We start from the raw sequence: 14,659 nt of genomic DNA, 5'->3' as shown, positions 1-14,659 counted from the left end.
ATATAGTACACCATGACATCAAATTTCATAAAAAATGTCATAGTATAGTATGTTGTTAAAATTTCATAAAAAATGTCATAGTATAGTATGACGTCAAAATTTCATAAAAAATGTCATAGTATAGTATGTCGTCAAAATTTCATTAAAAAAAAAAGTCACAGTATAGTATGCTATTAGAAATACCATTAAAAATACCATAAACATGCCTAAAAAGATGAAATGAACAAAACATCAGTCAGATTGGAATGTTATAAAAATGCTTGTTAAAAATCCAAAAACTAAAATATTGTCACAGATTAGTATACCATAGAAATGTCATAGTTATGTCAGCCATTAAAAATGTGCCATAAAGACACCGTAGTTTAGTTTGTCATAAAAATTTCACAAAAAGTGTCATATTTAAGTATGACATTAAAAATACTATAGAAAATATCAGTATGCGGGGCGTCGGTGGCTTAGTGGTAGAGCAGGCGCCTCATGTACCGCAGCGGCCCTGGCTCGACCACAGCCTGTGGCTCTCTGCTGCATGTCACTCCCCCTGTCTGTCCCCCCCTCACACTTGTCTGTCCTATCCATTAAAGGCTGAAAATGCCCCCAAAAAATATCTAAAAAAAGAAAATGTCAGTATGCTATAAAAATTCCATAGTACTGTGTTTTATGATGTGAAAAGTGTCATTGCATATTATGTCATAAAAAAACATTAAAAAAGATGATTATCATATCACAGAATAAAATTTTGTTAAAATATATTTGTTAAATTTTATGGATTTCTCTCGTCTTTAAAATGTTAACTTAAGTTCAAGTACTAAAACCACACTGTACAAATACTCTGTTACAAATAAAGGTCCTGCATCAATACGTTACTTATGATAAAGTATGTAGAAGTGTAATAAGACAAATGTACTTCTATTAAAAGTAAAAGTGAGAGAAAACTGATACCCCCACCACCACCATCATCATCATCATCATCCTCATGGTGTTGTGTTGTGTGGTTGTGTCGCTGAGCGGTGCTGCAGCTCTACAGTCAGAAACACGCACGAACACGCAGCAGCACGCGCACAGTGACAGCGGGTCATGTGACTTTTCCTCATCTCGTCCAGCAGAGTTGAGCCCGTCAGAGAGGAAGAAGAACAAGAACAAGAAGAGTTAAAGACAGACGGATTAAAGAGGACAGGAGCTGAATCTGGACATCATGTCTCTGCGGGACGAACTGTTGAAATCCATCTGGCACGCGTTCACAGCTCTGGATGTGGACAAGAGCGGCAAAGTCTCCAAATCTCAGCTCAAGGTAACTTTAGTTTTATTCTCCTCTCAGTCTGAGTCGGTGTTTGGTCCAGCAGGAAACTGTCCCTCTGCTCTGGGAACTTTCTGGTTCATCGTTCATTGTTTTTGTTTTTTTTCCTTGGTGTAAAAACAGCACAGCTTGTGTTTGCGCACAAACTGCGGCACAGACGCACCTGCGTGTTCCCACACTGAGGAGAGGAAAACTACACATCTAAAGTACACACAGAGGAGCAATAAGAACCTGTCAGTCGTTTCTGAAATATTATCATTTGATTTTCACATTAAAACCAGAAACATTTGTATGAAAACAGGAAACAGCAGCAGGAGCTGATTTAACTCAACAGGGTGAACGGCAGTGGGAAAAGTATTCAGATCATTTACTCGAGTACTGATACTCAACATGTTAGTGAGGAACAGAGATGTGAATATAATCTGGAAAATGTTCTTTAAAAAGCAGAAAAATGTCACTGAGTGTTTTACTGTGTAATCAGTGTTTAAGAAATGTCACAGATTACTAGTTACTTCATCAAAGTAAAGTAACGAGTTACATTTGATGACTTTACTGACAAAAACTTTCCAACGAAGCTGGAAAATGAAGAACACTGCAGCGTGGTGAACACATGTACAGAAACAGAACTAATGTTTTGTTCTTCATATAAACTTTTTACTGAAACGAAAATATTCACGTTACTTATCTGTAATCACCAAAACTGTAACTGTAATTTAGTTATTTTTCTCAGTAACTGATTAAAATTACATTTATTTTGTCCCTGGAGGACAGCTGGTTTACAGCAAGTGAAAATACATAAAACGTTTACGTCACACAGACCAGAACACGTTTACACCACACAGACCCGAACACGTTTACGTCACACAGACCAGACGACATCCGAACATGTCGCCGCTCTGTGACGTATTTTGTGTGTTGAAAGAGGTGAAACTCCTGCATCAGAACAGCCGTTGTGTTGCTTACAACATGTCCTTCAGAGAAACACATGAAATCACACGTTGTGTTGAAGAAGGGTTTTTCCTCTGATTGACAAAGTGTTTCCTGACGTGATGCAGAGACATGTTGAGCCAGACTGATGTGAAATAACTCAGATACAGACAAAGATGTGATATGTAAGTTCGATCCTCCGTCCATAGCGACGGACGATGCCTCCTGAAACCTCTCTGTGCTCAGTCAGGTGAAACTCTGCTGACTGAAAACAGTCAGTCAGAGCGCCTCTGGTGATTAATTCAACTTTTAACTTTGAAGGCCAACAGTTTTCATCACTGACAAAAATTGTTGGTTACAGCTTCTCAAATGTCCAAATGTTCAAATGTGGATATTTTTAACAGTGAGTTTGTCTGATATGATCATAAACTGAATATATCTGGGTTTTAGACTGTTGGTCGGACACGTTCAGGCACCTGGAGGCATCACTTTGGACTCTTTTGCTGTTTTCTGACGTTATAAATAAATGAGTCGTTGATTCACAGAGAAAATCTTCACTACATGAAGTGATCATTAAAATTATTGTTAGTTGCAGCTCGCTGTGTTCCAAACTTTGGGCTGTGGAGTGTGATGAGAGCGTTCAGGAGGCAGGGTGCATCCAGTGTTTTTGTGTCTTAATCTATGAAAAGGACATAACGTCTTGGTTTTTTTAACCCCTGCTTCATCATGCGCTCTCAGGGTCGACTTTATCCTCGATTTCTTGGAAAAGAATCAGTTCCTCAAACACAACACTTCTCCTGAACTGTCTCAGTGCTTCTTCAGAGTCAGCAAGTTGTTTCAGTCTTTCGGAGAAAAAATAGAACATAAATTTTCACATCCTGATTCATTCATTGAACCTCCTGAGGCCAATCAGAAACACAAATGGACAAAAGCTGATCACAGTTTATGGTGGCAACTTGTTTGTTTATGATTTATAAAGTTTGTAGTTTGATACGACACAAATTTGACCAGTGTCAGCAACACTAACAAGATAAGACGCTGCTGATGATGAAGTCATTTGTTTGAGACTTTATCATCGCAGCGTTTCACACAGACCAACCAGGTGAGACAAAAGGACGTTTCTAGTTTGGAGAACAGAGCAAGGAACATTTCTACAAAATGAACAAATCACAGTTTAGTTTTTGCTCAGCTGTGTTCAGGCGTCGAGATGATGTTTTAGACTTGAACGTTGACCTCTGACCCCCAGAGTTATACCACATTGAACAAATGCTGGATTGTTTGTAATTTAGTTTTTGCACAACGATGTTCAGGTATTGAAATGAACAGTTTATTACACAGTAGCTATGTTTCCATCCAAAAGTGATTCAAATCATTGGGAAATGCGCATTAAAAGAAGTATGAATCCTGTGTGTTTTCATTAAATGTACAGACTTTGGTGAAAACTACAAACTCACGCGAGTTTTCCAGAGAACCGGAAACAAAACAAGTCTCGCATTCTTCTTCTTCTACGTTTTCTGGCGGTTGGCAACCACCTTGTAAATGCATTACCACCATCCCGACCCGGAGTGTGGATATCACCATGGAGAGAGGTGCACTACGTCAGACTTAATTCGAACATAACTGTTTCCATCCCCTGTTTTGCGAATCAACATTTTTTCGAATCAACCAAAACCCGGCAAAAGCGAGCGTGCGATTCAGGGGATTTTAATTCGAATTTTGGCGTTTCCATCATAATTTTCCGATGCAATGCTTCTAGATGCGCATCTAAACAGGCTGATGGAAACATGGCTACTGTGACTGTTAAATAAACCCTCTCTCTCCATATGTTCACAGACAATGTTTAGTTTTTTAGACTCATCAGACCCTTCTGATCCCAACGAGCTCTGAGAAATTAAAATGCAAACCAGACAAAAGCTGAAGGTCTCAGGAGGTTAGAATAATAACACTTTGACGAGTCATTAATTATCGGTTCCTCTTGTTCACCTTCTCAGGTGTGAACATGTGCTGGTGTTTCAGTTTCATATCTGTCAGTGTGTCGTAGACGTCTCCTCGAGCTCTGACAACTTGTGACGGGCATTTTTCTCTGTTTTATTTTTTTATGGACTAAACAGTAAGTGTATTAATTTAACTAACTGATGTGATATTAAATAGAAGATGTTTTTCTCCTCCATCGTTCCAGGTTCTGTCCCATAACTTATGTACAGTGATGAAGATCCCACACGACCCCGTGGCGCTGGAGGAGCACTTTAAAGACGATGACGAGGGTCCGGTCTCCAACCAGGGCTACATGCCATACCTCAACAAGTTCATCCTGGATAAGGTCAGACTGAGTTTCTCCACAGACACACACTGAACACTGCTGCTGAAACACAGGTGATCCTTCAGACTGAGCTGAGGCAGGACGTGAGGTCTGTGGGTCTGATGATGATGATGATGATGGAGACATTATAGTCTCAGGGACGGGTCAGATGTAACGTGGACAGAGTTGGGATTAATAACATATAGATGAGGACTGAAGGAGCTGGAGGAAGATGAGGAAGATGGTTCACACTCCTCAGTGATGGTTTATTGTCTGTGAGGTTTCTCAGTGTGACGGAGGAAACATGACGGTCTCTGAGAGTGAGTCACCGCTCCGTGACATCTCTCTATAAGGACAATGAGACATTATCAGGAGGACAGAGACACAGACTGGACAGAGACACACAGTTGTGTCCCCGTCTTTTCGTCCCCAAGTCCTTCGTCTTGCCCGTGATCTTTCGTCTGGTCATTTAGGGATTATGAAAATTTACCACCACATTCTGAGCTGTTTCTTCTCGCCAGGCTTAAAACTGATGCAGCCTGTTTTTGCTTTTTTATTATCACGTGTGTTTCAGCCTGTTTCAGTGATGATGGAGCTGTTTGAGCTATAATCATGGATCGTGTGGGTCCATCTCCCAAAATGACGTAGTGGCGGCGTGTATTTTTCTTCCATATCGATCCTGTTTAAATGTGATTGGTCATGTGATGACGCAGTGAATCCGTCTGTCAGACGCTGGTGTCACGTCACAGAGGTCGTCTGATTGATGTGTCGTTAAACTCTGCTGAACTCAGACAGCAACACAGAACCTCTTAGTACCCGCTGACTTGGCTCATTCAGCTGCCTCTGTCCCTCTGTGATGATGTCATAGCTGGTCGTTGAATAAGCGGATTGTTTCATGACAAGTGGAAAAAAGGCCCTGTGCTGTTGTGATGTCATCAGCAGCGATGACCTCTGACAGAATTCCTGCTGGATGTTTGGAGTTCTTGTTGCCTGACGTCGTGACGATGGACAACCAGCAGTTGCTGAATGGCTGTTGCCGTGGCAACTACTTTGGAACTCTTTGTGTCATCAGTGACTCTCCTGAAGGTTGGAGAACCTTTGACCTCTGATTGTGACCCTGTGTGTTTTTGAAATCAAACTTTTGACCTCTGTTCCACAAGCTGAACTTTCAGTCTCTAAAACAGATTTTTGAAGTGTTTGGGAAACAGTGACATCATCTCCTCAGTTCGCACATGCCCTTAGTTTGTTTGTGAAATGAGTATGTGTCGGAAATAACAGCTTTGATGGCGAACTGTCGGTTTGTGACATTTGTTGTGTACGTCTTCGTCCGCACATTCATCAGCATAGCATCTGTTTCACCACAGCACCTCGGGCCGTTCAATAAAAAGGCATCAAGGATCTATAAAGAAATAATGAGCTACTGTTGTTTGATGTGTTAATCCTGCCAAAGGAGAATAAACTCACTGCACATGCTCAGACTCTTCTTCTCTGGTGTTTGACGTACTGTTGACACAAGACCTCAGACTGACCCTGTGAGGACGGAGATGTTTTGTAAAACAAAGGTTGTGTGGACATTTTATTTCATTCATTTAAACAGAGCAGGAAAATATGTGTTAAAAAAAAAAAAAAAAATACACGTGATCTCAGAAGTCTCAAATATATGTGTAGCCCCGCCCCCCTCCAGCTACACAGACATTTAAAATGGAGCCTCCTCAGCCTTAGAGATAGGGGGAGGAGTCAGAGTTGTGGACGTGTAGACAGAGTCGTGTAGACAGAGTCGTGGACGTGTAGACAGAGTCGTGTAGACAGAGTCGTGTAGACAGAGTCGTGGACGTGTAGACTAGTGATGCGCGGGTCGGGGTTTTTTCCAACCCGCGGGTCCCGCATTTATGAAATAATTTGACCCGCTCCATCCCGCCCGCACAACCGCATCTATTTTTACAACCCGCCCCCGCCGCTATTAACGTACCCGTCTTGTGGCTCTCATATAGCGTATAGCTTATCACAGGAATTGCACTTCACGTAGCCAATGCTGCTGTCGTCTGCTGAACTAACTACCTCACAGAAATTGTCCCAAACATGAGATTTAGCAGCTTCTTACAGTACTCTGTACTCTCTCGACTGTAATCTTTCCCTCACTTCTTCTTCCATCTTCACCGCTTCATTGATTCTGGTTTGTTGTGGCCGCTGCTTGGCACTTGTGTGACGTCAGGTCGCAGGTTACGTTACGTACAGTAACATGCATTTACAAGTAGGCTATATCCGACATATTTAATCGTTAATGACCCGCCCCACCCGCCCCGCCAATAAAGTGAACGCTTCTTGACCTGACCCAACCCGACCTGCGGGTAACCTGCGAGACCCGCGGGTTACGGGTCGGCCAGCGCATCACTAGCGTAGACAGAGTCGTGGACATGTAGACAGAGTCGTCCTCTCTCAACACTTTTCATCTTAATCTTCAGTCCACAGTTCAGTCAGCTGTTGCGCCAGTGATAGCCATGGCCAAAGACATTATGTTTTGGGTTGTCCCTCTGTCTGTCCATACGTCTGTGTGTCCTATTGTTGTGAACACGATGGGCTCTAGTTTCCTGGCGCGGCGCAGGGTGGCAAACCCCGTGCAGAGCTAGTTTCGAGCAGCGCAACCAGAGGCACGCTCAGTTTGGTAGTTTGGCAGACCGAGGTGCGCTGAGATGGGTGTGGCGGCGCAGCAGGGGAAGGTGTCGACAGATCCAGCTTGGCGCAGTGACAGTTTCGTGCCAAAAGGCTTCACCGAAGGTGCGCTAAAAGCTCGCCAGCTGAAACCAGGTCTACTGTCAACGCAGGCGGAGCGCAGCTGGTGTAAGTGGAAGTTTGGCGGACAGTGCGCACACGTCACCAAAACCTCACAGGCAGGTTTCCAGAATGTCAGGCACATTAACAATAAAATAAATACCCACAAAAAAACACTATTCAATGCAACTATCTGCAATCAGCACATAAATGTATCTCTATATCGACTGTCCCGTCACATCTGATAATTGAGTAAACTCTCATTACGCCTTCGCGCGGCACATTTAAGGGCGAGGAGAGGGGCTCATTTGATTGGTGTGATGTGTGTAAAACCCACTCCACACCTTCTCTCCTCCCTCTTTCCGGCTTGTGCAGGTAGGAGGGACGGAGGTGGGAAAGAGGAGTAGCTGCGCCAGGCGCACGGTGTGCCAAACTTGCAAAATCCACCTGGCCACACCCGGTCCGCCTTGCTCAGTCTGTGAAACTAGAGGCCGATATCTCAAGTCAGCCTCTCGGGAATCTTCTCAAATTTGGCACTGATTTTAAACTTTTTTTTTAATGGTTATTCCATGTTTGTGATTGTGAGTTAGACGGATCGGATCATTCTAGAAAAGCAAAAAGAAATGATAAATTATTCTGTTTTATTTTTTTTCCTAATGAATTTATAGTTGAATTTTAAAATGTAAAAAGGTTTTAAAATTGAAGCTGTTGTTGTTCTGTGTATCTGTGTGTCTGCCTGTTAGAGAGATACTTTATTAATCCAGAGGGAAATTAAGGACTTTATGCTCCGTGTCAGCAGCGTGTCTCCTCTTCACGTCTCTACACTGAGTTATCTGAGCTGTTGTTCAGCTGCAGGTTGAAACTGATTTGTTTGTTTGTCTCATTGTTGACAGACGTCCTCTTCAGGAGCAGGGTTATTGTTTGTGGTGGTTTGAAGCTGCAGGTGGATTCAGTCTTTATTTAATGGAGTAATCTCACAAGTAAAAGTTTAACTCTGTCTGTGACCAGCTGGTTCAGTCCTGTCTCAGTGTTTGTGATGAATCTTTCCTCTCACACAGATCTGAACAGTGAGCTGTGTGAATCAAACATGCAGTGTTGACTTCTCTTCAGCGTCTTGTTGTCGTGGTCAGTGGTGGAACTTTTTACTCAGAAATTATTCATCTGCCTTTTTTAAATATTGATGAACTCTCAGCTTCAGAGTTTCTTTGTTATGTCTGACGTGAGCTCCCGACTTCCTCGTTCTGGCTCTGATGACATTATCAAAGAAAGTTGTGCGACGTGTTTAACTGCCTTGTTGCATCAGTTCTGTGTGTGTGTGTGTGTGTGTGTGTGTGTGTGTGTGTGAGACATAGTAACACACACTCAGTCAGCTCAGCACACACAGTGAGTGTATTCATTACAGTTACATGACTGTGGAGGAAACGTCCTCCATGTTTCTGTGGAAATACTCTGGATACTAATAATACATTTGATTTATGTAGAACGTTTTTGGATACTTAGACACTTTACAGAGAAGAAGAAGAACAACAACAACAACAAAACAAAAGACAAAAAAAAACAAAAAAACAAAGATGAAATGATCCATAAGAGGGGAAACAAAGCAGAGAGGGAGAAGGACTTAATTTTTTAAGGATGTTTTTAAGATGTGTGTTTTGAGGGATTTCCTGATTTCTAGATTTTTTTATGCATCATTTTATAAACGTTCCCCCAAAAATGAAGCTCAGCAGATTTGGTATCTTTTTGAGATTTGAAAACTTTGAGATTTGATCTAGAATTTAAATCAAAGTTTTGTTGGTTTGAGATAAATTCAGCAGCTCAGACTGAGTTTGTTTGTTCGCCCGAATCAACTCTGTAACAAACACCTTTCTTTAAGGAAACTCTGGATTTAGGTTCAGGAAAAGAGTCGTGACGTCATGGGCAGGCATTCATACCCCCAACACACACACACACACACACACACACAACCACCCCACCCACCCATTGAAGTGGAGGTGACGGGAGCGAGGAGGGCGTCGGTCAGAACATTGAAAGCTCTCACTCCTGAGGAAACTCCACCCGCTACCATGAGGAAACTCTGTGTGTGTGTGTGTGTGTGTGTGTGTGTGTGTGTGTGTGTGTGTGTGTGTGTGTGTTGAAACCAGAACAGGGACAGCAGGACAACAGGAGTCCTATTTTAAACATGAATCGAGCTGTTCATGTGGAAAACCTGAAATCCTTCAGTCTAAAACAGAAACCTCAGTGTGTGTGTGTGTGTGTGTGTGTGTGTGTGTGTGTGTGTGTGTATGTGTGTGTGTACATGCCATGTATTTTAGCAACAGAGTGAGGACAGTTTGACTTCTTCTGAGGCCTGTTTGAGGGTTAGGGTTACAGTAAGTTTCAGGTTAGGGCCAGGGTTGGGGTCAGCGTCAGAGTTAACAGTCAAGGTTAGGGTTAAAGGTCAAGGTCAAGGCAAAAGGTTGGGGTTATGCCTTTAGTTGTGATGATTCAGGTCAGGGGCCGGGGGCTCATGTGAATGAGTGTCCTCACAAAGACAGAAGTACAGTAATGTGTGAGTGAGTGAGTGAGTGTGTGTGTGTGTTATCCTTGTCTTCGCTCGCAGCAGAAAAAAAAACACAGCGCAGATATTTGACCTTGTGTGAGGTCACAGTCGTGTCAGCGTGGTGTGATCGCGTCTCTCGGTGACTCGACACACTGACACGGTGCAGACTGCTGATTTGGCTGTCGTCACGTTGAATCCTGACGACTCAGCAGTTTGTGGTTTGTTGGATCGTTTCATTTGAAACAAGCGATCGTCTGTGACCCTGAAACACCAGCGAGTGACCGTCAGCTGCTTTATTCACACAGCACCTCGTTGTGCTCTCATTGTTCACGGCTTTTCTTCAGGTCGCTGCAGGATAAATAACTCGCCTGAACTTTTTACTGTCAGTCTGTGTAAACGATGTTTCCAGAGATCGATCTTGTATTTAAACAGTTTTAAAGAGGTGATGACTGAACTTGGTGATAATGTGGAGGCTGTAATTTGTGGTGCTGTTGAACTCTGTTGTTTCACACTGAGAGGTTTCTCATGTTTCTGACACACAACAGTTGAGCAGCAGCAGCAGCGTCACCAGACAGGGAATATTAACGTGTCAGACACAAGACTGTCGGTCACTGTTCATAAACACTCACCAGCTGAAGTGAAAGTAAAAGCCGACTCAGATTCTTTTGTTCAGTGTTTCTCCTCGTTATATTCATGTTTACTGCCCTGTGTCTCAGGCTGACACCTGGTCCACACCTTTTTATAAAGCCCCGCCCTCACCTGAGCGCTGCGGGGGGACATGCCCATAAACATCGTGAACGCAGAAAATGAGAAGACAATAAAAGCTCCAGTCAGAGGGCGGAGCCTCTGCAGATAAACACACCAACACACACTGAGAGGATCGTCAGTGATGAAACACTGCTGCACTTTATGGTTATCTTTAAGTTTTTTTGTACAAAAGGTTTAAAATGACAGTATTTTAAGGAAAATGATCAAACCTGAGTCGTCACCAGGAAACAATCAGGTATGTGTATTCGTACAAACAGTTCATTTAACGAAAATGAGACGATGACGAGCTAAAAATAGATCCTGATAATAAAAAGTAAGGTGAGATCTGTGTTTCATTTTTGATGACAAGACGTCAGAAACTAAAATGTTTTGAATTTTCATCAACTAAAACTCTGGATGATAACAATGACTACGAGGCATTTTTGTTTCACGACTCAAACTGAATCTCAAACAGTTGTCAAAATGAACACTGCTTACAAACATGTCTTTAAATGACTCTTTGCTTCTCTTGTATAAACTCTTCAAATGAGCATCAAGCAGCAGGAAAGAGAGCGACAGCCGTGCTCGCACCAGCATGGCGGCTAGAAACACAGACACAGGATCAATATTTATCCTCCTGGTCACGACAGGATATTAACTGAAATGAGACTTAAACCAAATGTAAGCATCACAAAATGGTCAAATTATCATACATTATGGCACTACTGATCATACATCATACAAATAGGCAAAATGATTGTTGCATACATGTGGAAATGCTGAGCGTCACACCGAGCGCCTCAAACATCAGCCTCCAACATGACCACAACTTTGAACCAACACGTCTCCACCATGGCTTCAACAAAACCTAGAAAATATAACGTGCATGACTGGAGGGTTTATTGACTGCTTTAGTTTCAGGCAGGTGTACCTAATAAACTGGCAACTGACTGTCAGGATATTTATCCATACAGATGATTTAACAGTAATGTTCACACTGACTGTTTGTTAAGGAGGAGGCAGAAAATCTTAAAGTCAGACACGGACAGATCAAAATAAAACTAACTGCTGTTATCTCCATGAAGTCGACTTTTCATGAGTTTGTTATGTTGCATTTATCAGATAAAGAGTTTTAAATGTTTGTGTCACGCGAGGAGGAGAAACGCTCTCAGCCTTCACTTTAACCTGAAATCACAACATGTGGAGATATGTGGTTTCACAGCACGGTGACAGAGAGGTTGAATAAACGTTCCCACCGACACCTGCAGAGAGTGTGTTGGTGATTCTGTGCTTTGGAGCGTTTACATTTTTACTCATTTCCTCATTTTTAATCGACTTTCATTTTGCATGATGTCAGAAGACTCGTCTGTCTCTGCTCAGAGGACTCGTCTGTCTCTGCTCAGAGGACTCGTCTGTCTGACGGTCCTCTCTAACTGGTGTCCAACCTGCTTTTATTGACGCTCTTTGTGTCCTGATTTCAGTTTTGTTCTGTGGAGTTTCTGTGAGTTGTAAATGTTTCTGCAGGTTTGGAGACGCAGAAATCAGATCCTGAATCCTAATGAACATGTGGCGGGGGGGAGGGAGGGGGCACCGACAAGGCTTCCATTGTTTCAGTGCAGAGAGAGATGGAGAGATGGAGGGATGGAGGGAGAGATGGAGGGAGAGAAACACCACAGCGTGACCCAGCGAGCCACGAGGACAAAGACAAACATGAGCAGCGTGACACAAAGAACAAACCTCACTGCTGACATGTTTGTCTCTCTGCAGCCCGTCTGCACTGACTCATCCAAAAACACACGTTTAACACCAGCAAGGCATCATCATCATCATCATCATCATCATCATCATTATCATCACAGACTCAGTCAGGTTGCTCAGTAACAACAGGACAGACTTTAGATTTATTTGAGTCAGAATCTGATGTCAGAGACTGAAAGGTACACCCGTAACACCACCTGTGGGTTCAGAGGAGCGTCAAACGCCACCTGTAGGTGGTGTAGACCTTCTTGAAGAGGTGGTCTCGGTCCGGTTACAAAGAAACTCTGGTGCGGTTGGTTTGTGGTGAGAAGGTGTTCCGACCTGGATCTGAACCAGCTGCAGTCACATGACACATTGTTTGGGTTAAACATGAGCATGTTACAGTCCTGGAGGATTATTAATGTGCACCTCCTCCTGTACTGCCTTAATATGCACATTCAGCACATCCAATGCATCAAAACATTGTTTTCTAGTTGGAGCCGCGCCTCGTTTTCAAACTGTATGGTTTGACTAAAATGAACAATGACAGCAATATAGTCCACGATGAGCAGCGCTAAAATCAACCTGCGTAGTTGTCCCTCCATTGTGACATTAGAAAGTGTCACATTTATCTTGCAAGTGTACTCTTCTTCAACGTTTGCTTTACTTCCTGGATTTTTCCCACATGGAAATTCTGACCAATCAAGAGCAGCTTTCTCACACAAGGCATTTGATCTCGTCCACGAACCATCATTAGTCCCTGATTCAGACCAAAGGAGACGACTCTAGGTCTGAGAGCAGCTGATCCAACAGCCTCCATCAGTCCTCCTTCATGAAGGTGATAATGTTCAGGTTTGTTGAAATCGTGTTAGAGGATCTGATCGGACTGTACGAGGTTTTTAATGTTCAGTGATGTTGAACCAAACCTGAACACAGTCAGACTGTTCTCTGGATTTACTGATATTTATGGATAAAGTGCTCGTTTTGCACACAGTGAGCAGACGGACAGACCACAGAGAGGATGTTATGCTGCAGGAGTGATTTGATTGGCTCTTAAAATACATGATGACTGAAGTATGTTTGAGCTGCTGATGAATAACTGAAGGTCCAAAGGGACTTGGGTTGGGAACCGGAGGGCCGCCTGTTCAAGTCCCCGTCTGGACCAAATATGGAGCGTGGACTGGTGGCTGGAGAGGTGCCAGCTCACCTCCTGGGCACTGTCGAGGTGCCCCTGAGCAAGGCACCAAACCCCCCCCAACCGCCCAGGGCACCTTTCATGGGCATCCCCCTCACTCTGATATCTCTCCGCTTAGTGCATGTATATGTCAGGGATTAATAAAGTATATAAAATTAAATTCAATTAAAAACTTGTCACAGCTCACAGTGGAGCCTTCAGCAGGAGTGGAGCTGTTTGAGGGATGTTTAGATGGAGAAACACACACACACACACACACACACACACACACACACACAGAGGCGCTGGCTCTTAAACTAACACAATAGAGAGTTACATCAGATCCTGTGGAGCTTTTAGAAAAGTTTACTCGAGCTCAACGTCTCTCTCAGAAAACACAGAATAATAAAACAGCTGTGAGAGAATTCAGGATGTTCAGCTTCATCATGATGTCACAGCTCTGAGCTTTATGTTGATGTGATGTCACAGCTCTCAGCTTTATGTTGATGTGATGTCACAGCGTCAGCTCTCAGGAAACTGATAAACAGACTCTGTGATCATCATGTTATTACAGGGTTAATGTTCATGGTTTATTTCACTTGCGCAGTTGGGAGATCTACTCGCCTGAGGTCAGTCTTTATTTGTCCCTACAGACTGTTTCATTGCTATTCTGTCGCTATGGCAACAGCTTTGGTCCGTGTTTACTTCCTGTCAGATACCAAGGAAAGGATAAAAGATTTTACAGTTTCTTTTTTTTTTTGTTAGATATTTTTTGGGGCATTTTTGCCTTTAATCGATAGGAAAGCCGAGTGTGAAAGGGGGAGAGAGAGAGAGAGGGGACGACACGCAGCAAAGGGCCACAGGCCGGAGTCGAACCCGGGCCGCTGCGGCTACAGCCCTGCACGTGGGGCGCCTGCTCCATCCACCAAGCCACCGACGCCCCAGATTTTACAGTTTCTATGTCAGTGACGGCATTAACCAACAGTCCAACAGGAAACATGGACCCATTTAAAATGCTAATGTTGTCATATCTGAAACAGTCTCTACAAATGTTTTTATATGTCCGCGCCAGCAACAGTCGTGACTGGTGGTTTTCAGATTGTCATTTTGTCCCATTCATAATAAAGCACTGTTATAATAAAGTTACCTGGCTCGCTTCGGACAGGAGCTGTT

At 43.2% G+C, this 14,659-nt stretch overlaps 1 protein-coding gene across 1 annotated transcript in view; it reads left to right on the top strand.

Annotated features, from left to right (window-relative positions):
• The first annotated feature begins 1,097 nt into the window (after positions 1 to 1,097).
• Positions 1,098 to 14,659, top strand: part of swap70b (switching B cell complex subunit SWAP70b) — a 45,760-nt gene continuing 32,198 nt past the window's right edge. Inside the window, exons 1-2 of the mRNA XM_050073830.1 lie at positions 1,098 to 1,288; positions 4,401 to 4,541. Of these exons, the coding sequence (XP_049929787.1) occupies positions 1,193 to 1,288; positions 4,401 to 4,541 (237 nt within the window). The 5' untranslated portion in view covers positions 1,098 to 1,192. The remainder of the gene's footprint in view (positions 1,289 to 4,400; positions 4,542 to 14,659) is intronic.

Source organism: Epinephelus moara, chromosome 20 (assembly GCF_006386435.1).
Source record: "Epinephelus moara isolate mb chromosome 20, YSFRI_EMoa_1.0, whole genome shotgun sequence".
Taxonomy (NCBI): domain Eukaryota; kingdom Metazoa; phylum Chordata; class Actinopteri; order Perciformes; family Serranidae; genus Epinephelus; species Epinephelus moara.
This window is presented reverse-complemented; position numbering and strand designations above follow the sequence as displayed.